Source organism: Mastigoproctus giganteus, chromosome 10, assembly GCF_048544385.1.
Source record: "Mastigoproctus giganteus isolate SK-2022 chromosome 10, ASM4854438v1, whole genome shotgun sequence".
Taxonomy (NCBI): domain Eukaryota; kingdom Metazoa; phylum Arthropoda; class Arachnida; order Uropygi; family Thelyphonidae; genus Mastigoproctus; species Mastigoproctus giganteus.
This window is the reverse complement of record NC_143584.1, coordinates 189,047,353-189,074,436: the sequence shown is the minus strand read 5'-3', so window position 1 is coordinate 189,074,436 and position 27,084 is coordinate 189,047,353. Positions and strand designations below refer to the sequence as shown.

The following is a 27,084-nucleotide window of genomic DNA, read 5'->3' as shown; positions in this document are numbered from 1 at the left end:
GCATGATCTGCCACCATCATTCTCAGTTGGCAAAGGCTAATGATATAGATGAGTTGTGTGATCACACTGTTTGTTATTGCATCGCCAATATGGCTGTCGTTGTTACTGCCACGCTGAAACAGCACTCTGCGATTCATGGATTAAATTATGAGTTCTTAGTGCTTTTATTTCAGGAAAAGTATGTCCAGTGATTTATAAACTACAGTGGACTCTCTAGGTGAGGAACTTTTGAGTATTTAACTGGAATTTTGCAAGTTACCAGCGTTTTTTATCTGTTTCCTTTGTTTGCCAGACCTACACTGGTCACCATGTGGCTGGCAGCAGGGATATAGAGAGGCACCAATTTTAACACGGAAGCCACGTTGGTACCTTGTACTTGACTGGGGAGGGTGCCACGATCTGTGATATATCCAGAGCAAAAGCTGCTCCAACAAGCTATGCTTACAACTGTTTAAAAAGACAGTGAATAATGTTTTTAGTGACTCCCCCCCCCCACCATAAACTTTCCATGATGTTGTGGAATCTTCTCTCACGTGCCTATTTCAATATTTTAGATGTCACCATAATCTTCGGTACCCACCGGAAACCCCATGCAGAGGTAATCCCACTGCTCTAGGGGCATTTTAACACTTGACTCCCCCCCCCCCCAACGATTTGACCTTGGGGATAGCTCAAATCGTTGCCAGGGTATTGTGTGACAACCATACAACGCACGAACTTGTGTGACCCACCAAACTTCGTCTTTTTAAATCAGCTACAAGAATATATAAACAGAACCCCGCTAATCCGAATACTCCGATTTTCCGATCTGGCCAGAAATGCCTTCGGAAAACCCCAACCAAACCGAAGAAAACATCGGAAAAGAACCAAAACCCATCCTGATTGATGGCAATAGGGACGACACCGAGGAACAAAAGCCAACCCCCACTTTCAAAAAAAGAACATGAAACCGGGCGTCCCAAAATTCGAACGGGAAACCAGGTCGCAATCTGACCCAAGCAAAAGTAATTTGGAACAACAAAACCAACTGACTGAGATGACTGAAGAAATGCAAACCCTAGACCCCACCTTACCAGGGGGACCAGTACCAGACCAGATTCTCATACTCAGGTCTGCCCTGGAGGAAATTTTTGCAAAGTAGAACAATCGAGTGACAACAACGATTCGAGCAGACATTGTCTCACTGTGGACAAAACTGGAGACTATCCTGTACAAAACCCACATAGAGAACGAAAAAATAAACACCACATTAGAGGCATACCTGCAAGGCGGGGCAAAAGAAATGCCACAGCGTGCCCCGACCTACTCAGAAGCGCTGAGGAGCAAAACCACCACCGCAAACATAAATGAACCTGCCGCCAAACCTGCAAGAGTGTCCTCGAGAAGAACACTCCTACCAACACCCAACATAGTCATCCTAAAGTCAACAGGACAAGATGAACATACAAGCGAAGAAATAAAGAAGGTGGTAATGGAAAACCTGCGGAAAGACCTCGGAGCTACCCGAATTAAAGCAATAAGGAAAACAAGAAACCCAGGAATTGTAACAGAAACGGAGACCAAGGAAGAAGCTGAAATAATCATGCCCAATGCAAAGATCCCAACCTTGGGCCTTACTGCGGAAACCCTAAGAAGAAAAGGGCCATCTGTCATAATATTTGATGTGGACCAAGACATCACCCCCGAGACTCTAACCGGGGAAATCTATAGGAAAAACCTACAGAGAGGACTACCAGAGAGGGATGAAAAGCTAATGGTAATGCCCAAGTATAAAACAAGGGCCAGAAGCAGCGGAAACTGTAACTGGGTAGTGGAGCTGGCCCCAGAGGCCTGGCAAGTCCTGCGGGAACAGCGATCAATTTATATAGAGTGGAGTAGCCACAGGTACAGAGAACACGTGGCTGTAGTAAAGTGTTTTAGGTGCTGCAAATATGGGCACACGACACACACATGTAATCAAATGGAACCAACCTGCAGCCACTGCTCCGAAAAGGGGCACAACTTCAGTAGCTGCCCAAACAAAGCAAAAGACCCTTATGCGTCAACTGCAAGCTACTAAGGCTAGATCATATGCATTCCATAAGAGATCCAAAATGTCCGACATATCAAAAGTTCAAGTGTATATAGAAACTCAGAACCGATTATGGGTACGCAACGTAAAAAATATAACGATGGAGTGCTAAAAATTCACTAAATAAATGAGCAACGTGCGAAAGCAGTGGTCGCCCAAGTATGCCTAAAAGCAGAAGAAGACAATGCTGATCTCATCCTTATTTAAGAGCCCTACACTCACATGAAGAAGGTTAGGAGATACCCGCTCAGGTTTAAAATAGTACAGAGTGACAAAGATACACCGTGGGCAGCAATTATAGTCCGCAACCCAGAAATAACAGTAACCAAGATCCCGCAGTTATGCACGCCATGGGCAGCATGTGCACATATAATCAGCTCTGTCGGCTGCCTATATGCAGTCTCTCTCTACTGCAGACCCGGCGTCGAGATTGACTGCGCCATTACATATCTCCAGGATGTCCAAACTATCCTAGCAGGACAGAGGATCATAATAGGTGCCGACGTCAACTGCTGATCCCCAGTCTGGCACAGCGCCACGCCGGACCGGCAAGGCACTAGAAACGGCCAAAGACTGGAAGAGTTCCTGGCTAACTCAATATTGACGGTTAAAAATCAACCTTTCTGCCTCCCAACCTTCTGTAATACACTTTGGGAGGCGACCATTGACATCACCCTAATCACAAGAAATATCGATTCCCACGTGACCGACTGGACAGTGCAAAATGCTTGGACCATGTCGGATCACCGTACCATCACCTACTGGATACAGAGAACCACAGCAAGAACCGCAACAGAAAGGACGATGCTAAACAGATTTGCAATCTCCAAAGCCAACTGGGAACTCTACCAAGAACAGCTTATTAGTAGAGGCCAACATGATAGAATTGGGCAAACCAGACAGGATGGCCAAGAAATAAGAGAGGACCCAGATGAACTGCAACAAATAATAACAAACATTATAACCAAGGCAGCTGAAGTCGCCATAAAAAGAAAAACACTTTCGAGCAAGACCATGCCCTGGTGGACCCCAGAGCTGCAACGACAAAGGAGATTAGTCCAACAAAAAAGGAAGGAATATCAGAGAGCACAGAGGTCGTGGCCACCTGCTGAGGTCACTTACCTGCGCCGCCAATATACAGTACTGAGAAATACTTATACCGAGAGTATAAAGAAAAGTAAAAAGTCCTCCTGGGAACGACTGGTCTCAACTAAAGGTAATGAGAATCCCTGGGGAGTGGTCTACAAGGTCACAACAAATAAACTCCCCAGGGGGGAAATAACCACAGCAACTATAACGCCGCAACGCACCCTCACCACAACATGGGACAACTCGGTGGCCAACATTTTGAACACCATTATAAAAGAACCACCGAATATACTCACGGAAGACCAACAAGCTATCATACAGGCAAACGAGACCTATAACACCCAACAAATGGAGCCGCCAATTACCATGGATGAGCTACAGGAAGCTGCAACACAAATGCGCAACAAGAAATGCCCTGGCCCTGACCTTTTGGACCCAGAACTCGTTAAGAGGGCGGTGGAGTACATACCGGAACCCCTGCTGCACCTCTTCAACTGCTGCCTCAGAGTGAGCCATTTCCCAACTAGCTGGAAAACAGCACATCTCAAGCTCATCCTGAAAAACCCAACTAAACCACCTGAACAACCAAACTCTTACCGTCCCATAGCGCTGCTATCAACACTAAGTAAACTCCTGGAGAGAATACTACATCGAAGAATACTCAGCCACTACAAAGAAGCTAACCTAGAGACACCCAGACAATATGGGTTCAAACCCGGACTCTCCACGATTAAAGCAATTCGGAACCTCCTAGAAAGCGCAGCACAATGTAATGAAAAGTACTTCCTGGTAATTGCGGTCGACTTCGCCAGGGCGTTCGACACCCTCTGGTGGCCAAGCGTCCTGGGCAGACTCCGCAAGGCAAAAATCCCCATGAATTTATATAATTGCATTAGATCCTACCTCTCAGATAGAAAAATCAGGGTAATGGCACCGTTCCGGAGCCTGACAAGATCGGTCCGCAGGGGCTGCCCACAGGGATCTGTCCTGGGGCCGCTCCTGTGGAACATTGTTTTTGATGAATTCCTGGCACTCGACTTGGGTGATGTCAACGCACAAGCTTTCGCGGATGATCTCGTCCTAACGGTGGCAGCGAGCTCTAGATCACAGTTAGAAGCCTGTGCAAACCATGCACTGCAAGTACTCCAGAACTGGGCAAACCTGCATACACTGGAGATTTCCCCGACCAAAACGAACTCAATTCTACTGAGAGGAACACTCAACATCAGACGGCCGCCCCAGATAAAAGTAAGGGGAAGCACAATCAAACTGGCAAAACAGATGAAATACCTAGGCATTATCCTAGATTCCAACCTGTCCTTTAAACAACACCTCTTATATCTGAAGGAGAAGCTGAGAAAATACGCAGCACTAGTTGTCAGAGTAACACGCAGACTGGGGACTAAACAAAAGAACATTATCCCTCTACTATAAAGCAATTTTCATCCCAGCAATTACTTATGGAGCCCCAATATGGTACGCCAAAGCAAGAACTGCAGTAAATAAAAGAATCCTCGATACAATACAGCAAAAAATACTCCTCACCATCACCAGGGCGTGTAACACGGTGAGTACCTGTGCGCTGCAGGTCCTGACACTCTCCCTCTGGACCTGGAGGTGGCGAGATGTGGGTTGATGTACTACATGGCAAAGGGAACACCGACCAAGTTTGACACTTTTACACTGGACCCTACAAACAACCACCGAACGGAAAAACAAAAAATCATGGAACACCTGAAAGAAACTTGGCAGAAGAGATGGCAAGAGACGACCAAGGGTGAAGTCGCACGGAAATTTATACCCTACGTAGACAAGACCTATCCAAAAGCCCCCAAATGGTTCTACCCAGGACTGAACACCACCTTCCTCCTGACGGGCCATGGGCCCTTTAACACAAAACTGAATGCATTCGGACTGACCGAGGACCCAACTTGCACCTGTGGCAATATGGAGATGTGGCAACATATCATGCACAAATGTGAATGCTATGAGGAACAAAGATCAGTACTCATCACCAGTATAAAGTTTGTACCAAAAGACAATGAGCATCACCTCCTGGATTCGGAAGACGTGTACACCGCATTAAGCCGCTCTACGCCCAGGACATCTTTAACAGAAGGAGAACAGAAATCGCTATCCGCAACAGTATGGAAACATCTGAATAGAAGAACTCCATTGAAACTAACCAAGGAGGCGACATTCAAGACTACAGCATGAACATACCGCATGACTACAACCGATCAGAAGAAATTACCAACAAAGATAACTCTCCATTCATGACCTGGTGCAAATGGCCAGGACTGATGCTCTCAACAAATATGACTACCTGAATTGACATCAAATCAGTACTACAGAGTCATCACTCCTCTTCCTGATCCCATAAGATGAACACGAGACAAGTGAGACTGAACCAAGACTGTGACCTACCTGAAGTGACACTGAACTGAACATCCAAAAACCACGACTGTGACCACAGCTACGCTGTTGCCTCGCCTTTTGGCGATCTGGGTTGGACAACTAGTCTGGCCCACTTTCTCTCCATATCCTGGCAGAGGGAGGGGCCGGGACTTAAACTTATTTAGGCTATCAACTTCCACGACAAGGGATGGAAGTCTATTCCACCAACCAACCACCCGCTGGCTAAAGGCAAATTTCCTCACGTCTATCCTACATCTGTCTTTTCTCAATTTGAATTTATGCCCTCTCAGGTGATTATTCTGAGCAAGAGGAAGAATCCCATCAGCACTGAGCATGCTCAAACCATTCAAGGCTTTATACACCTCTATCAGATTACCTCGCTGGTGCCTAGTCTCCAGACACTGTAATTTGCAAAACTTAAGCCTTTCTTCGTAAGAGCACCCCTTTGTTCCATTCACTAATCTTGTTGCCCTTCTCTGTACTCGTTCCAGCATCTCTACATCTTTCTTGAAATGAGACCTCCAGACCTGTATACAGTACTCTAGGTGTGGTCTGACCATTGCCTTATACAAGAGAATAATCACCTCCTTATCCCGGCTAGAAAAATTCCTATATATCATCGACAATACACCATGAGCTACTCTTGCAGCCCATCTGCACTGCTCAGAAAACTTCATATCTGCCTGCACAACCACCCCCAGGTCCCTTTCATTCTCTACCACTGTCAGTGTAGTACCACAGAGTTGATACGTTGCTCTGGGGTTGCTGTTTCCCATATGTAGTACTTTACATTTGTCAATGTTAAACTTCATTTGCCACCTCCCAGCCAATCTGCTCAACCTTTCCAGATCCTGTTGCAGTAGCATAGTGTCAGTAGTGTCCTTGACAACCCTGCCAACCTTCGTATCGTCTGCAAACTTGGACATTAAGCTTGATATACCATCATCCATATATCATTTATAAATACAGAAAACAATAATGGACCCAATACTGAACCCTGAGGGACTCCACTAATAACATTAGTCCACGATGAGCAGTGTCCATTGATTACCACTCTCTGTCTTCTCCCCCTCAACCACCCTTTTATCCATAGCAGCAATTTTCCTCCAATGCCACACTGCTCCAATTTGTGCAGCAGTCTTCCATGTGCAACAGTATCAAAAGCCTTTCTAAGATCCAAATATATAATATCAAAGTTATTCCCTGCATCCAGTTCTTTTGTGACTGCATCATAGTATCCAATCAAATTGGTCAGGCAAGACTTCCCCTTAACAAAACCATGCTGTGTCTGAGCTATAACTGAAGTCTTGTCTAGATGATCCTGCAGTGCTTCTTTAACCAGTGTCTCCATTAATTTTCCAGGAACTGAAGTTAAGCTCACAGGTCTATAATTACTTGTGTCGCCCTTTGATCCTCCTTTGTGAATTGGAGTCACATTTGCACATCTCCAGTCCATGGGTACTTCCCCTGAGTCCAAGGAAGCTCTCATAATTATGGCTAAGGGTTTGCTTACTTCTTTTGCTGCCTCCTTTAATATAACTGGATAGATCCCATCCACCCCAGGTGCCTTTCTTGTATTTATCTTCAAGAATTTCTCCTCCACTTTACTCTCAGTTATTACAAGATTCTCTAGCTTACTGCCAGAGTTGAATACACCTCTGGCATTCTCCTCGCTGACTAACTCCTCATGTGTGAATGTCGATGCAAAATATTCATTCAGTTTGTTACCTACCTGAGCAGGATCATCAACAGTTGACCCATCGATATCAAGTGAACCAATCTGATTCATCCCCTTCCTTCTAGAATTTACATAAGTAAAGAACTCTTTGCTGTTTTTCTTTGCATCCCTTGCCATAATCTGCCTTCGCCTGCCTAACTTCCTTTGTAATTTGGTTACAGATCAACTTGTACAATCTATCATCTGTGTTAGATACAAGATCAACTTGTATCTAACGCAGATGGATAGCTTCTGTGTCACGTGTTAATTTGTATGTATCCCATGCATTTTTCTTCTCTGCCGTATGTCTCATTAGTTCATCTGACATCCACTTAGGCCTAAACCTTGAACAATATTTCTTAGTTGGTATGTAAAGCCTAGTAGCTTCCAAGATAAGTTCTTTGAATGCTTCCCATTTTGAATTTGCTGTTGGTAACATCATCAGTTGGTCCCACTGTTTAGAATTTAAATACTGTCTCAGTCCATTGTAGTTGCCTTTACGAAAACAATAACCCCTCCCTTTACCCCTAATGGTAGTTACCTCTTTGAGTAAAGCCCACTTCAGCACACTGTGATCACTGCCACCTAGTGGTTCATTTACCTGCAGATTCTTAATGCATGAAGAATCACTACTGATAATCAAATCAAGAGTATTACTCCCTCTAGTTGCCTCCCGAACATGCTCATGTAGAAAACAATCATCCAATAAATCCACAAAAGCCCTGCTAGTGTGTGAGTGACCAGCCCCCAAAATCCAGTCAATATCTGGGAAATTAAAATCTCCCATTATAAGACTCTGATTTACTGGCCCACTCTATTTCCCTGTACAGTTTCTTATTATATTCATCAGAGTCATTAGGCCTATAGCACACTCCTACTCTCAATTTTGATCTCCCAATGCTTATGTCACACCAAACTGACTCAACACTGCACTGTCCAGCGATGTCGACTGGCTTCACTTCCTTGGTTTTTATGTGTTTCTTAACTAATAGCATAACCCCTCCCCCCTTCCTATCCTGTCTATCCTTTCTGTAGACGTTGTACTCCCCAAATTCCAGTTCTGCATCCCTTATATCTGTGTGACACCACGTCTCTGATATCCCAACAATATCTGCCTTTGATGTTTTGAGCAATACCTCAAATTCATCAAATTTGTTTACTAAACTCCTAGCATTGGTGTACACGCAAGTATACCTGCAAGTATACTATGATTAAGGGGTAAAAAAAAAGGAAGGAAAGGAAAAAATCATAGTCAGAAGATAGCCATCTAAAAGGAAAAGACTTAAAAAATAATAATAAAAATAACAGATCCCAACAATGACGGGTCAACTGTTGATGATCCTGAGCAGGATCATCAACAGTTGACCCGTCAATATCAAGTGGACCAATCTGATTCATCCCCTTCCTTCTAGAGTTTACATAAGTAAAGAACTCTTTGCTGCTTTTCTTTGCATCCTTTGCCAAAGATTTCTCATAATCTGCCTTCGTCTGCCTAACTTCCTTTGTAACTTGGTTACAGACCATCTTATATCTATCATAGGCTTCTGTGTCACATGTTAATTTATATGTAACCCATGCATTTTTCTTCTCTCCCATATGTCTAATTAGTTCATCTGACATCCATTTAGGCCTAAATCTTGAACAATATTTCTTTGTTGGTATGAAAAGCCTAGTAGCTTCCAAGATTAATTCTTTGAATGCTTTCCATTTTGAATTTGCTGTTGGTAACATCATCAGTTGGATCCACCGTATAGAATTTAAATACTGTCTCAGACCACCGTAGTGACCTTTACAAAAGCAAAAACCCTTCCCTTTACTCTTGATGATAGTTACCTCAATTACTAACAGATTAGAAAGAATACTTGATGAGAATCAACCGAAAGAGCAAGCAGGCTTTAGGACAGGATTCTCAACTATGGATCACCTTCACATAATATCATAGCTAATGGAGAAAGAAAATGAATTTGAAACACCATTATGCCTGGAATTTGTGGATTATGAAAAGGCATTTGACTCCATACAGCTTAAGGCAATGTTTCGTGCACTGGAAAGATAAGGCATAGAAACCTCTTATATTATGATTTTGAACAAAATATATGAGAACACTACCTCCTTTTTTAGACCAGACAAAGACAGTAGCAAATTTAAAATCGAGAAAGGAGTTCAACAAGAAGACATGATATCTCCGAAGGTGTTTACTGCTGCCCTTGAGGAAGTTTTCAGAAGATTAGACTGGCCGCAGAAAGGAGTCAATGTGAATGGAAAGTACCTAAACCATTTACAATTTGCAGATGACATTGTGGTCATAAGCCACAATCCCAAAGAATTAGAGGAAAATCTTAATCAGTTATGCAAAATTCGTAAGGATTTTGGACTAAAGTTGAATATGGCTAAAACAAAAGTAATGATGAATAAATATGCCATAGAAAGGGATATAATAATTGAAGAAGCAGTAATTGAAAAGGTGGAGTCATATACTTATCTGGGACAAGTCATCAGCTGTAATAATGATAAATGGCTGGAAGTCTAGAGAAGAATAAATTTTGGATGGATAGTATTCAGAAAATATAGTCATATATTGAGCAATATCACAATTTGTCTGAAACGTAAAATAATGATCCAATGTATACTCCCCGCCATGAGTAATGGAAGTGAAATGTGGGCACTGACCAAAAGAATGGAAAATAAGCTGAGAACTACACAGCGAAGAATGGAATGAATTATATTGGGAATCAGACTGTTAGATAAGAAGAGAAACACATGGATTAGGCAGCAAACTCGAGTAAAGGACATTCTAATCAAAACTAAAGAACTAAAATGGTCTTGGGCAGGACACAGCTCGAAAACATAATGACAGATGGACTAAGAGAATAACAGAATGGTACCCAAGAGGAGCTAGAAGAAAACCTGGAAGACAACGACGGAGATGGACAGATGAAATTCACGAGTTTGTGAGTAGTAAATGGATTGCCATTGCATAAAGCAGAAGGAACTGGAAAGTTGCTGGAGAGGCCTTCATTCTGCAGTGGATTGAAAATGGTTGATGATGATGAATTTCTTTAATACTGAAGAAAACAATAAGCATGGTTTTCATTTTTTGTTTTGATATCCTTGCTTTTTTTTTTTTTTTTTTTTTTTTTGTCTGGGGGACTGTTTTGTCTTCCTGCATTGACTGTCTTTTAGTTTCTGGTTCATCATACTGGAACAGCCAACTTTCGTTGCAAGTAATTACAGTACTCAGAAATTCTGGCTCTTCTTCAATTTTTTTTTTTTAAAACACCTTGGAGCCTTCTCAATCTTTGATCTTCATTCAAAATTTCTGGCACTGTCTTGGCACACATTTTTCTCATGCCTAAATTTTCAGTTAAAATTTGCTTAACCTGTTTTTTTGTTCATAATGAATTCCAATGCATCTATTCTAATGCTTAAATGACAATTTCTTCTAATCAATGTCCTTACCCAGTCCACAATTTCATTAGTTTTCACGGATACCGATCAACCAGGTTGTTCATTATCTTCCACATTCCACATTTTCTCTTCCTTCTGAAAATCTTTTATGCCATTCAAACACACAAGCTCTTGGCATAGCATCTTCCCCATAAACTTGACATAACAACTGATAACTTTCAGTTGGTATTTTCTTTAGTTTTGTTAAGGATTTGAGGCTGATTCATTGTTTAAATCTTTTGTTTGTCATTTTACTGGCAAAGTGCAAAAACACAAGGTAATGAAAATCTGTCTCACTGCAAAGCGAATGAGCATGTTGGAACATGACTTGGCAGACAACTAAGGAATTGTTCAAGGTCAACTGCTGTGCCTTTGTTTTGCAGGTGGTGCTTGGTGTGTAGGGGCTGATGTGCAGTCTCGTTATATAGCCACACCTCGTATGTAAATTTCATGTAATTTTCATACTTCTGCTTCTATTAGCCTCACTAAATTTTAAAATAATAACTTTAAATTAAAAGTGCTCTCTCCTACTACCTCTGTGTCCTGGTGTCCAAAATACAGTGGACCCCCACTTTATGACTGGTTCACTGTACGATTAAATCACTTTACGATGGACTCTCCATAATAAAATACCATTCATTGTATAATATGCAGTAAGTTGGGAATTGAATTTTAATTCTATTAAATGGCAGTTCTAAAAACGCTAAAATAGGAGGAATATTATCCATAGGCTATAAAAGTAATTATGTAAAGCACAAATTTACCTTACCAATTATTTCCAGTAGATGCCGCCTTCTTTCATCTATCTATCTATCTTGTTGGTGCCTCTTGCGGCGCACACGCATGTTTTAGCTCCCGCCTTTTTGCCCCTTTTTGCCTTTTGTCTACGAGAACCCTATTCAAGAGTTATATTGTTTGTTTCCTCTTCGGAAGAGCTTTCAAGTCTTAATAATTCTGATTGTGTATATTTAGCGGAGTTTGAGCTAGGTTAGTTTTTAATTTTTTCAACTTTAGCCATGGAAGGCTGGTTATTCCAGTAACGGCTTATTCCACCCACCTCACCCACCCCAGCAATCGCTACCAGCTATGGCCAGCAAAGGACAAACAACCAGAGCAACAGAAACTACAGCCACTGCCAGCAGTGACCCTGATACCGGATGCCACACCCTGCGGCAACAGGAGGATACCCCAAAGTCCAATAGGTCAGTACTGGTAATTCCTATGCTAATGCTGTGTCGAACAGATTATACATGCACCCTGCTCTTGCGACACACAATAGCACACGTGCAGTCAAACAACGCTCCAACAAATGAAGTAACCGCTATTACTTACCGGGAAAATGGAATAGTAATCTTTGCTACCAAGGAAAACACCCCTTTAGAGCAGTACCTTACAGCGAACACTGAGAAAGTACCACCGAGAAATATTACACACACCTCCCTGTGTAGTGGGACCTGTGCAGGTGTATTTCAGCCACCCCTCGTGGGCACAAACTATCCTGCAAAACAGAACAGATCACCTGGAAGTGGCACCAACTGCCTTAACACCAACAAAAGTTACAATATCAAACATCCCACCTGAAATTCCTCATCAATTCCTCAGAGGAATTTTATCCAAATATGGATCTGTTACCGAAAAAATATGCACACTTTCTGCAGCAACTACGAAACAGGAATTTTCGCATATAAAAAGCTTTCAAAGGCAAGCACTCATGCAATTCGCCAATAACGCAGCAAACAACATCCCTAAACTCATCAACGCCGATTTAAACAGAATCATTTACATGTTTTATACCTAAATTTCCTAACAATATTTCTTCTGCCACGAAGAGGGCCACATTAGGAAAAATTGCCTGCATATCTCCAGCCCTTCTGAAAGTAATAGCGAAATTCAGGCGTCACTAACAAGGGCCATGCCAGATGCACAAAGCGAGCTGAATATTGGAGAAAATGGGGATACTGAAGAAACTATCAAACAGTGTGAGATGCTTCGCACACCAAACTCATCAGAAAAAGAAAATTCAACAACTATAGAAGACCATGACGCATTCTCTTCAGAAGGCCAACCAACCGAAACAAGAAGTTTTTCTCGGAATGAACCCCCAAGACAGTCCATATCCAAAGTAAAAAAACACAAGAAGACAACGCACATGCTGATAGGAAAAGAGCCAACCACTAACAAAAACAACAGGATCAACGAAAAGAAGTTTGTTTGTTTGTTATTTGATTTTTAGGAGCATTAGCAACTAAGGCCATATTGCTCCAGGATATGCGGTGGTCATTCCCTGACCTTTCCGCATCCTCCGTATTTGGTGGTGATAGGCTCGAACCCCGGTCTAATCAAGAAGCGTATGCTACACGAAAAGAAGTACAGAACGCCACAGAAGTCAAACAGTCAGATCTCAAATAAGACCATCATGCCATCAAGTAGGGAAATAAATTAGTAGGTAGAAACTACCCACGGCTCAAATGAAGAACTTGAATTTCTGGAGGCAGAAGAAGAGAACAACCATGATTCCCATTATTCAGATGCTTCAGAGGATGAGGACGGGGAAAGCAACTTTCCCTTCACTAAAGGCCCTTTTAACTGTCGAAAAACTACATTCCTTTCTAAAGGAAGCCGGCAGCTCTCCACAGAAGCTGGTGACAGCTCTGAAGTTCACCACTAACATACCAGAGCTCATCTCACAACTTCAAGATCTGCATTCTAAACTAAAAGAAAAAAAGGACAGGGCAGATGTGAATAGATCTAAGTGTCTGTACTATTTGATTAACGGGCTGGAACAACAATACCATCAATCAGGATGCTAACCGCTCTCAAAATTTGCAAAACCTTTACCATTATTCCTGTAGATAATGAGAGCATGTTGTCACTTAATGCAAGAGGATGCTCCTTTGCACTGCACAATAAACTGGCCCTCGACCAGGTCGAACGACATCATGCCGACCTACTCCTCCTGCAAGAAACAAATATTAAAGCAGACACAAGGCCATCTTTGAAATGGGCAGACTGGCCATATGTATTCCATCATTCTCCAACCCAACAACATCATGGAGAAAAGAGTATCGGCCTTCATCTCAAGTTCACCAGTAACATACCAGTCTGCCTGTAAATGCAATGTGATAGCATAGATCGCTGGCAACGCAATTTACGCCACCCTGGATACACCCCAAAAGGAAACCCTACATATCTTTAACATCTATATGCCACAGCAGGAACAACTTGCTATTCAAATAACCAACTTCATACAGAGTCACCTCTCTGCATTAGATCAGGAACATATAATTCTTCCTGGCGATTTCAACTGCACTCTTGACCCAGAAATGGACAGAGTGCGATGCACTAAGCATCGCACAATGTTAATCAACAACCTGCAGGCCTTGGTAAACAACGATGAACTGGTCGATGCATTTAGACACCAGCACCCAGAAGAAAAGAACTACACCTGGAGATCAGCAAATACAGCATCAGGAAGACTCCCTTACCAAGCTCGATTGGACAGATACTACATCCCAAAACACACCATCCCTCTGGTCAGAAGCATCACACATTCCATCTTATATCTCAGATCACTCCTTTGTCAAACTGCAACTCTCCTTCTCACCCAATTATTTCAAAAGTGGAGGTTCTTATTGGACGTTCAACAATAGCCTTCTTCAAGATAGAGAATATGTCTTTAAACTACAAGACCTGATATCCAACCTTGCCCAATCCAAAGACAGATCGGAACCCATGAACACATGGTGGCAAAGATTTAAAAGTCAACTGAGATCATTCTCACAAATCTACAGCCATCAGAAGAGCTTGACATTTCTACAGCTGATGTCACTGATCAGCATACCTTGGCTGGTCATTACTGAGTGGCACTGGGGAAAGAATAGTATGCTCATATGCACAACAAATCTACAGCCATCAGAAGAGCTTGACATTTCTACAGCTGATGTCACTGATCAGCATACCTTGGCTGGTCGTTACTGAGTGGCACTGGGGAAAGAATAGTATGCTCATATGCACAACATATTTTTTGGTCTTTCACTTTCTCATATACTGAAATGTTCACTACAAATGTAATAGTAGTTATGATTAATGCTCGCTCGCTCGCATTTCATAACAAAATTAAATTCAATTAAAACATTGTGTTCAAAACGCTCTCTCTCTCTCTCTCTCTCTCTCTCTCTCTCTCTCTCTCTCTCTCTCTCTCTCTCCCCCCCCAAATCTGAGAAACTGGAAAAAGGCCCAAATTTCTGGCTACCGCACATTATCCTTCTAATGTTGATTGGCTCCTGCCAGAATATTGGAAAAATAACCACAAACTCTCTTGATATCCAGGCATACCAAAATATGGTTCATATGCACACCTTATTGGCACCTAAAATTTTGTGCTTGAACAATATAATAAACACAGACAGATAGACTCTGGAGAGAGTTAAACCTCAACTAGTAACCATAACAATCTAAAACTAAAGAAAAACATTAGAATTATATACAACTGAAAGTATTTGAGAAATATAACAATTATTATTTTAATGATACCTAGGCATAAAGGCATAATCCATATCCATGTCTGTGTGTTCTATCTGTAGAAGCATGTGAACAAATCTGCACACAACATGCAGATCTGCATGTCACATGGGTGAAAAAACCCAGAATAACTCATGGGGAGAGCCTAACTCCCTCAGCCTGAAATTGGCTAACTATACAGAAATCTTGAAAATTCAAAATGTATGATTCCTTACAAATATTGTGATTGTATAGTAAAACCAATGCCAAAATTGTACTGAGCACTTCTAAATTATGAAAATCACAGAAAAATTAACAGAAACAAAATTTTATTATGCACTGTAATCAATTTCTGATAATCACTGTACTCAAGAACTGCAGTATTTGTTTCAAAACACTAACTATACGTATGATGAATATTTACCTCTACCAGTGCTTTATTGTGTATATTCCTGAGGTGGTTTTCCAGCTTTTTCAGCCCAACTGGAGAAGAGAGATCACACCAAGCATCCAAAAACCCCCAGTACTCTGTCCATGATACTTTGAATTGTTTAGCTAAATCTCTGAATAAATATATGCATAAAAAATATTAAAAATCAATAAAATAAAAGTTTTGCTTTTAATTAACTATTTAGTTTTCTAATTCAGTATTAATTATAGCAGCAGTTGTGTTTCTGTGTGTGTGTAACTCATAGATCAGAATGAGATGTCCACCCCACAAAGCTCATATTCATTGATGAAACTGTCTTTCATAAAGAAAGTACTGTATTGTGAAAATCTTTTTTCTGCTATTTTGAAACAAAATATATTACAAGCTGTCCTCCTTTTAAAAAAAAATTATAACCGAGCTGGCACATCCTAATTTGTTAGCGCAACAGCTAAAGGCACAGATTAAAGAGGACTTCCAATATTTTTTTTTGCAAGATGGAGCCCTGCTTTGCTACCATTAATTTTTACTAATGGTTCAGTAAAGGCAATGGATTCATTAGCATTAATAGAGGCATATGATACAAGAAAGCAAGCTTATACAGCATCAGCCAAAAAAAAATTTACTACAATTTTTAAAAACACATTTTTCACTAACGACAATGAATTTCATAACAGTTACCATTATTTTGTAATTGTCTAGTAATTCTGGAGTACAGTCAATTCCGGTTATTTGGGACACATCGGGACTAGTGCATTTTGGCCCGATTAAGTGGCACGTAAATAGTTAAAAATACAAAGGACCCCTGCTTTACAATTGATTCACCATAGTAAAGTACCGTTCACTATCCACAAAATCCACAAAAGTCTTACTTGTGTGTGAGTGACCAACCCACACATTCCAGTCAATATCTGGGAAGTTAAAATCCCCCATTATAAGACATTCTGATTTATTAGCTCACTGTATTTCTCTGTACAATTGTTCATTGTACTCATTCGAGTCATTAGGCCTATAACACACTCCTACTCTTATTTTTGCTTTCACAGTGCTTATGTCACACCAAATTGACTCAACAGTGCACTGTTCATCTATATCAACTGGATGCACTTCTTCTGATTTTATGTTTTTCTTAATTAACAGGATGACACCTCCTCCCTTCCTATTCTGTCTATCCTTTCTGTACACATTTTACTCCCCAAATTCCAATTCTGCATTCCTAATATCAGTGTGACACCACATCTCTGATATCCCAACAACATCCGCCTTTGATGTCTTCACCAAAACTTCAAATTCATCAAATTTATTTTATATACTTCTAGCATTGGTATACATGCACCTATTCCTATTCCCAGTTACCCTGACACATCCCATACACCCACCTGTTTCACGATGACTGCCATCAGTCCCTGAAACCCCCAGCACCCCTCGCTGTAGGTCGCTACTTATTCTCTAATAGAAGTTGTGCAAGAATCACCTTCACCTATGCTTGCGGCTACTTTTAACCTTTTAGTCTGTGAATCCCCTCCCCAAGCTAGCAGTTTTCCGACCCACCTAACACTGCCTCGACAGCATCAGCAAATATTCTTGCACCCTTTCTATTTAAGTGTATCCCAATCCCTGTAGAAACAGTCTCTCTTGTTAACAAGCACAGACCACGCTTAAAAAAATTCTACCCCTTGAGCCTTGCACATTCCCTCCAGGGCCGAATTGATTTACAAGGCTCTCATCATGTACTCCCTCCTATCATGTCTAGGCAGAATTGCAGACACTTTCAAATTTAACCCTAACTCACGACTTTTTTGCAATATTGAACTGTACTTGTTAAGTAAATCTGCAGATCTCCTACTCTTAATGTCATTGGTGCCAATGGGTACAACAATATCACCTTTTGTGCCCTTAAAAGATGATATATGCTTTATAACATCATCAACGTTTGCCCCTGGCAAACATACCCTGGTCCTGTGCCATCTATCCTTTTTACACAATATATTCCCTGTCTCCCTGACAATAGAGTCACCAACAATAACTAGTTTCTTTGGGACCAGAACATTCTGCCTTGGAGATTGCCGCTGTGTTGCCTGATGCCCAGGAGTGAGCTCTGGCATTGAGTTGGGCAGCTGAGAGCTTGACAGGCCCCTCATATTAATTTCTTCGAGGGCATCTACCCTACACCTCAAGCTCTCATAAACGCCCAGTAAAACGCTGAGTTGGTGCCTAATTTTTAGACACTGTCTGCACCTGGCACACACAAAGACATCCTCCTTGGCTATATCATGTTCTGTTCCAGAGAGTTCGGTAAACATTTCACAAGTTGCACATTTTTTTAGGCTGTGATGCGTTGGAGGATCGTCCCCCCTCAGTTCTCTCCCGAGTCACAGCACTTCTGCCACTTTGTGCCTGTTGCTTTGCTGCTCTAGTCTGGGGTATGATATTTTAAATTAATAAAATCAATAAATTTAATTAATTAATTGTCAATACTATGCTATCAAATAGAATCCTAAATGCAGTGATGTGTATTACGCTATATAATTATATGTTAGAGCTACCTAGTTACCACAATTAAAAATTTGAATTCCCTACTACTGTATGCAAAAACAATGGCTGCAAGATTCGAACGAAATAATGGTTTTACATATTAGCATTAGCATTAGTAGAGGCATTTGATGCAAGAAAGCAAGCTTATGCAGCATCAGCCAAAAAAAAAAAAAAAAAAAAAAACCACTTCCACTTCACCCCTCTGTTCGTTCAAAATACCTGTCCAGCTGAGCCTTAAACTTATTTAGGCTATCAACCTCCACCACAAGGGATGGAAGTCTGTTCCACCAACCAACCACCCGCTGGCTAAAGGCAAATTTCCGCACGTCTATCCTACATCTGTCTTTCCTCAATTTGAATTTATGCCCTCTCAGGTGATTTTTCTGAGCTAGAGGAAGAATCCCATCAGCATTGAGCATGCTTAAACCATTCAAGGCTTTATACACCTCTATCAGATCACCTCGCTGGTGCCTAGTCTCCAGACACTGTAATTTGCAAAACTTAAGCCTTTCTTCGTAAGAGCACCCCTTTGTTCCATTCACTAATCTTGTTGCCCTTCTCTGTACTCGTTCCAGCAGCTCTACATCCTTCTTGAAATGAGGCCTCCAGACCTGTATACAGTACTCTAGGTGTGGCCTGACCATCGCCTTATACAATGGAATAATCACCTCCTTATCCCTGCTGGAAAAATTCCTGTATATCATTGACAATACTCCATGAGCTACCCTTGCAGCCCGTCTGCACTGCTCAGAGAACTTCATATCTGCCTGCACAACCACCCCCAAGTCCCTTTCATTCTCTACCACTGTCAGTGTTGTACCACAGAGTTGATACGTTGCTCTGGGGTTGCTGTTTCCCATGTGTAGTACATTTGTCAATGTTAAACTTCATTTGCCACCTCTCAGCCCATCTGCTCAACCTTTCCAGATCCTGTTGCAGCAGCATAGTGTCAGTAGTGTCCTTGACAACCCTGCCAACCTTTGTATCGTCTGCAAACTTGGACATTAAGCCCGATATACCATCATCAATATCATTTATAAATACAGAAAACAATAATGGACCCAACACTGAGCCCTGAGGGACTCCACTAATAACATCAGTCCACGATGAGCAGTGTCCATTGATTACCACTCTCTGTCTTCTCCCCCTCAACCACCCCTTTATCCACAGCAGCAATTTGCCTCCAATGTCACACTGCTCCAATTTGTGTAGCAGTCTTCCATGTGCAACAGTATCAAAAGCCTTTCTAAGATCCAAGTATATAATATCAAAGTTATTCCCTGCATCCAGTTCTTTTGTGACTGCATCATAGTATCCAATCAAGTTGGTCAGGCAAGACTTCCCCTTAACAAAACCATGCTGTGTCTGAGCTATAACTGAAGTCTTGTCTAAATGATCCTGCAGTGCTTCTTTAACCAGTGCCTCCATTAATTTTCCTGGAACAGAAGTTAAGCTCACAGGTCTATAATTACTTGTGTCAGCCTTTGATCCTCCTTTGTGAATTGGGGTCACATTTGCACATTTCCAGTCTATGGGTACCTCCCCTGAGTCCAAGGAAGCTCTCATAATTATGGCTAAGGGTTTGCTTACTTCTTTTGCTGCCTCCTTTAATATAACTGGATATATCCCATCCACCCCGGGTGCCTTTCTTGTGTTTATCTTCAACAGTTTCTCCTCCACTTTACTCCCAGTTATTTCAAGATTCTGTAGCTTACTGCTAGAGTTGAATACACCTCTGGCATTCCCCTCGCTGAATAACTCCTCATGTGTGAATGTCGATGCAAAATATTCATTTAGTTTGTTAGCTACCTGAGCAGGATCATCAACACCTGACCCATCAATATCAAGTGGACCAATCTGATTCATCCCCTTCCTTCTAGAGTTTACATAAGTAAAGAACTCTTTGCTGTTTTTCTTTGCATCCCTTGCCAAGGATTTCTCGTAATCTGCCTTCGCCTGCCTAACCTCCTTTGTAACTTGGTTGCATATCAACTTGTATCTATCATAGGCTTCTGTGTCATGTGTTAATTTGTATGTATTAAGTAGTAATCTACAAAAACTCTTTATCTAAATTAAAAATAAAAATAACCAGCGTAACTATAACTATAAGACTACATATAAAGTACAATATAAAATAACAATTAGGTAAATAAAAAGACAAACACTTATCACTTTTTCGGAGCCTGTAATTCACAGCTGTAATTTTTTTAAGAGAGTCAGCGTCCTCCCGAGTTTATGATAGATTGCACTAACAGAAAAGTCCAATAAACAGGTGATTGCTAATTGTTTTATTGTTTTATGGTTGTGACCTCCGGAAATCCGACCAAACCAAGTGGTATGGTCGGAAACAATCGTAGGGTAATCTCCAGTGCTGCAGTCTCTTGTCCTGATTTAATGGCATGTTGTCCCAATTAAGCGAAGTGAACCCTGGCTATTTTCTTGATTGGGTTCTGTTTTTTAAGATTTGCCCCAAATAAATGGCTGCCCCGATTAACCGGAATCCACTGTACTATATTTGTAGCAAAATTCTATGTTTGCTTACCACACTGACAAAAATAGTAAAACAATATTACCTGCCTATTCTTTCCAGACCCTTTTCTGAATCTTCCAGCCGAACTTTCATCAAATTACTGAGTTTTGAATCTTGAGATTTGACAGGGGTTGTTTTCCAGTTTTTATAAAATTGTTTTGCCTATTTAAAATGCAAATACAAAAAGTTAAATATGTATGGAATGCTTTTCATATACAAATACAAACCCAATTAAATGGCAGTCATTTAAAGGCTCTTTGTTTCTAACTGTTAGAAACAAGGAGCCTTTAAATAACTGCCATGATCAAAACATTGATAAATATTTTTTGTTCATTGTATTTTAAATACTGGAATCAGAATAACAAGAAAGAAAATGCCACATCATGAATGGTGACATTTAATTACATTGAATAAAGTTATTTATCTACAGTATATTCCCCGTCTCCCTGACAATAGAGTCACCAACAATAACTAGTTCCTTTGGGACCAGCTTCCCCTACGCTTGGCAACTATAGAATGAATAAATGATCTCAGTGGCAGAAATAACAGCAAAATATAAATTATATAACTAAACAGAATTATCTTTGATATATAGGAAACTAGCTCTATGTCCACAACACTAACACATGTTATATTTCCACAACAAAATTAAATTCAATTAAAACATTATGTTCAAAACGTTAGTTAAGTATATCGACATAATAATTTCCTGTAGGTTATTCCACAGTCTGCTTTTTACCAGAAACTTTACTAAAACCATTCATTTATGAGAAAGAACTAAAACTACAACTTAAAATCCTATTATTCATTTCAAAGAGGCATGCAAAATAATTTAGTGTAACCAGGCTTTCCACATTATCAAATACATCGAGAGTGAGATCTAAGAGGTATCTATTGCCGACATTTCCAATTACAACCAAGTGTGGGATGATCTTGTTATGGCACACATCCAACAATAATGTGAATACACAATTTTAAACTAAAATCTTTTCTAAACCGAAAAACTAAAATTTAAAACAAAACCTCCTTTTATCTATTCTTTTAATCTTTTATATACTGTATGGTATAATAGGTTCATACCATACTCTTTCAGAATATGCTATTAAGAGCATGGCACATTTGCATGACCAAATTAAACTTCTTAAACTTTCTAATAATGAAAGGCTTTTCTTGTTAGACTTCTTAAACTTTTGAACTTAAATTTTTGGCCCAGTATTAATTACATTAATGTTCCTTTTGCATTACATGTCTTAAACAGATTGCTCCAATCTGATTCACAGCTTCACAGATGTACAAAATTTATACCAATTAAAATAATAGATTTTGTGTTAACAGAAACAAGAACAGAACATTTTGAGAAAACAAAATGAACCACAAACAGAAAATTCACAAAATGACAAATGTAAAGGTTATACTTATATTTCGAGATTTTTGATCCCATTATGCACAAGAAGTCTAGATTGTTTATTTTATTTTATTGTTTGCAAATTCTGTACACAGTAATATATAGCATGTCATCAGAAGATAAGAATGAGAAAATAACTTTGTACAAAAATTTTTAATCTGTGGCTAATAAACTATATTAAAAGTAATGTTATAAGCAGATATCTGGGAGCTTCTATCAAAGGTAGATTGCTTTCCCAAAAGAAATATTTTATTTGCTTACCATATATACCATTATAGTTTAATAAATGAAAGTTCTTATTTCGTAATACTGACACAGCCATCATATACTGACTGTTAACTAAATTAAATAAAATGTTTCCTATTCCCACTGCCTTATTGAATGAAGATGCTAGTCTGTCTGTCCACACATAATGTCATGTATCATATTGCACGAACTGCACGTGTTTCTTCTTATTAAAACTCAGCCTACTGTACTCTGATGGACAGTATTTATAAGTGCATAAAATCTGTTGAGGCTGACTGCTCAGGAGCATCTGAATTGGCCCAGTATTCAGTATTTTTTCGTAATTTAATATTACAATTCTTGATTGCCAGTCAAATTAAATTTGTAAATTATTCATTTCTAAAATCTTACAAATTAAAATCCATGAAAGCGCAATTAATATTTGTTACCCGTTCATTACATCTGATGTATAGCACTACACTAACTTAGTAAGAAAGCAGTTCCCAGCTCTCACCAACTCACCCCTGAATTATAACAGAAAAACCCTGGATGGATATACATGTGGTTTCACAGTTACATTCTCATTCATTCTGATTTCTTCCCCTTGACTTAATGACTCAAAAAAGTGACAGTCCAACTTAATGGAAGATTTTTGTTTTAAACTGTACATTCAGGTTATTGTTAGCTGTCTGCCGTAATGAGGTAGTTCCACACTTTATTGTTATCAAAAATATTGGAGCTGGATATCTGTAAGAACTCACTGTCCATATATATTGGATAGCATGGAAAGTAATATTTAAATCACTTGCTATACCTCTTACAAATTAATAAGGCACCTCTGTAGCCAGGTGGGCAGGTGCAGCAGTGCATAGCACACACTTCTTGATTAGACCATGGTTCGAGCCCGTGACCACCAAATACGGAGGATGTGGAAAGGTCAGGGAATGACCACAGCATATCCCCGGAGCAATATGGTCTTAGTTGCTAATGATCCTAAAAACCAAATAACATAACAACAAACAAATTAATAATGTTTTAAATTGTAGTTTTAGTTCCTTCCTATAACTGAATGGTTTTAATAAAGCTTCTGAGTCAAAATAAGACCTTGGAATAAACAATTATATTCCATGGTAATTATTATATTTTTATATTTTATATTTACAGTTAAAACAGAATAAGTACTGATCCATCACAAGTTTCCATCGTTCTGAAATTTAGCTCTTTGTTTTAGTTTTCTTATTTTTTTGCAGTTCAGTATTAAATAGTAGCATGTTTTTCACAGTTTGTTAATGAGCATTCTGCTGTACTATTACACTGATGCTCAATGAAGTATCAGTGTATATTATGTATTCAAATGCTTATTTATTTTGCCAGCAAGATAAAAAAAAAAATGATACCTCCACTTGGAACAAGCTAACTCAGCCACCTTGCCATAATATGGCTCATAATATCCATAAGGCCAATGAACTACTGACTTATTCAGATGATAACAAATCATTTGAAGCTATATCTAATATTGAGGATTGCAAAATCTTAATAAAATGCTATAGTTTGCATAAATGGTCTTTCTATAAATATTAAAAAGAAAAAAATTTCATATCCTTTAAGGTTATTGCAAAAAAATTAACGTCCACTATACTTATCTGGTGAATAATAAACCTATAATTAAAATGGAGAGGACTGAATTTCAATGTTTTAATATATTGACATTAATATTTTAAGTGTTTCACATTTTCTTAAGATATAGGTATTTTGTATCTACATTCATGCATAATGAGCTTTTTATCGAGGGGAAGTCTAGAAGTTCATCAGAATCTAATAGGGAGCTAAATTATTTTGTGATAACTGACAGAAAAGTGGAAGAGAAATTGTTGAATTTCAACATAAAAAGGTGCCTGGGGTGGATGTGATCTATCCAATTATATTAAAGGAAGCAGAAAAGGAGTTAAGCAAACTGTTAGCCATAATTATGAGAGCATCTTTGGATCCAGGGGAAGTCCCAATTGACTGCAGATCTGCAAATGTATTCCCAATTTACAAACGGAAATCAAATGGTGATGTGATTAATTACAGACCTGTTAACTTCTGTTCTGAGGAAAAATAATAGTCTCTGGTTAAAGAAGTAATGCAGGATTATCTAGAGATGAATGAACTTATACTGCAATCTCAGTATGGATCTTTAAGGGGTGATCTTGTCTGATCAATCTGATTGGATATGATAATGCAATAACAAAGGAACTGGATGCAAAAAATAATTTTGATATCATATACTTTGATTTCAGGAAATGGTAGTAGTGGCATGTGATGCAAGAAAATAAGTGTATGAGCTTATGCAGCATCAGCCAAAAAAAAAAAAAAAAATCACACCACTCCCTCCAAATGCCTGTCCAGTTCTTCCTTAAATTTATTCAACCTATCAATTTTACACAACGACAGATGGAAGTTTGTTCCAGCAATTAACCACCCGCTGGCTAAAGGCAAATTTTCGCACATCTATTCTACATCTGTCCTTTCTTAATTTGAATTTATGCCCCCTTAGGTTCATAATCTGAACAAGTGGAAGGATCCCATCAGAATTAAGCGTGCTCAACCTATTTAAGGCCTTATACACCTCAATCAGATCACCGCGCAGGTGCCTAGTCTCCAGCCACTGCAATTTGCAGAACTTAAGCCTCTCTTGGTAAGAGGATCCCTTCATTCCCCTCACCAATCTTGTTGCCCTTCTCTGTACACGCTCAAGAAAATCTACATCCTTCCTAAAATGAGGCCTCCAGACCTGTATTCAGTACTCAAGGCTTGGCCTGACCATTGCCTTATACAGAGGGACAATCACCTCCTTTTCCCTGCTAGCAAAATTCCTATATATCATTGACAAAACCCCATGACCTGCCTTGGCAGCCTGTCTGCATTGCTCAGAAAACTTCATATCTAACTGCACAATTACTCCCAGGTCTTTTTCATTTTCTACCACCTTAAGTGTAGTACCACACAGGTGGTATGTTTCTCTGGGGTTACTTCTACCCATATGCAGTACTTTGCATTTGTCAAGGTTAAACTTCAGTTGCCACTTCTTAACCCATCTGTCCAAATTATCTAGGTCCTGTTGCAGCAGCACACTGCCATTACTGTCATTAACAAACCCTGCCAACCTTTGTATCATCTGCAAACTTCAACATTAAGCCTGATATACCTTCATCAATATCATTGATAAATATACAAAACATTGGACCCAACACCGAACCCTGTGGGACTCCACTAATAACATTAGTCCACGAAGAGCAGCACTCAAATCTTTTGATACTGTTACACATAAAACAGTATGCCATACAAATTGGAGCAGTGTGGCATTAAGGGCAAGTTACTGCTATGGATAAAGATCTGGTTGAGTGGTAGAAGACAGAGAGTGATTATTAACGGACAATGCTCTTCATGGACTAATGCTATTAATGAGTCCCCATGGTTCAGTTCTGGGTCCACTGTTTTCTATATTTATTAATATTGATGAAGGCATATCAGGCTTATTCTCTTAAGTTTGCAGATGAAAGGTTAGCAGGGTGGTTAATAACAGTAATCAGGGTAAGCTGCTGCAACAAGATTTAAACAAATTAGGCTGATAGTCTGAGAAATGGCAGCTGAAGTTTAACATTGATAAATATAAGGTACTGCATATGGGTAACAGTAATCCCAGCTTAATGTACTAATTGTGTGGTACTACAATCAGGGTAGTGTAAAATGAAAAAGACCTGGAGTAATTGTGCAGACAGCTTATGAAGTTTTGTCTATGATACAGAGGAACTTTGCTAGCAGGGACAAGATGTGATTATCACATTGTATAAGGCAATGGTTAGGTTGAATCTTGAGTAATGCACACAAACCTAGAGGTCTCATTTTAGGAAGGACATAAATCTGCTGGATCAGGTACATGAAGGGCAAGGAGATTGGTGAAGGGAATGAAAGGGTGCTTTTACCAAAACAAACTTCAGTTGCGCAAATTTCAGCAGAACTTGAGACTAGGCACCTGCACAGTGATCTGATTGAGGTTTTTAAGGCTTTGAATAGATTGAGCACGTGCAATGCTGATGGCACTCTTCCTCTTGCTCACACTACATGCATGAGGGTCATAAATTCAAACTGAGGAAGGATGTGGTGCAGGATAGATGTGAGGAGGCTTGCCTTCAACCAGCAGATAGTTGTCTGTTGGAACAAACTTCCATCTGGTGTTGTGGAAGTGGGCAGTTTGAATAAATCTCTGCTCTGATATTCCCTGTCAGAGACAGTAATTTGGAATCTCCTTTCGATTTTCTCAGACTTAAAATCTCTCTACCCCCATCTGTAAAATTCATCTGTTGCCTCTATTGTTTTCCCAACTCCACTAATCACTTGGAACTCTTTGATTTCCTCTCTTTGAAGCTCAACTTTCTCCAGTCCAACTTTCCTAACAATGAGGTAATTTTCCTTGGAAATTTTAATGTTCACAACTCCAGCTGGCTTTCGTTTTCTAGTACGCAGATCCAACTGGTCAAGATGTTGAGGCTTTTGCAATTACTAATGACATCGCACATATTGTTCCTTTACCAACCAGAACACCAGATAATCCTAACCATGCAACCGATACACTTGATCTTTTCTTATGAACAACCCTTCCAAGTACACAGTTTTAAATTATAAATTAAATTATATATTTACTATAATTTTAATTTTACTTAAATTATATTTTTAT

The 27,084-nt window shown here is 39.8% G+C and overlaps 1 protein-coding gene across 1 annotated transcript in view; it reads right to left on the bottom strand.

Moving 5' to 3' along the window:
- The window catches only part of Ankle2 (ankyrin repeat and LEM domain-containing protein 2), a 145,888-nt gene that overhangs the window by 48,880 nt on the left and 69,924 nt on the right, over window positions 1-27,084 (bottom strand). Inside the window, exons 8-9 of the mRNA XM_090383895.1 lie at window positions 20,778-20,896; window positions 15,667-15,805 (exon numbers count right to left, since the gene is read on the bottom strand). Coding sequence (XP_090240021.1) covers window positions 15,667-15,805; window positions 20,778-20,896 — 258 coding nt within the window. The remainder of the gene's footprint in view (window positions 1-15,666; window positions 15,806-20,777; window positions 20,897-27,084) is intronic.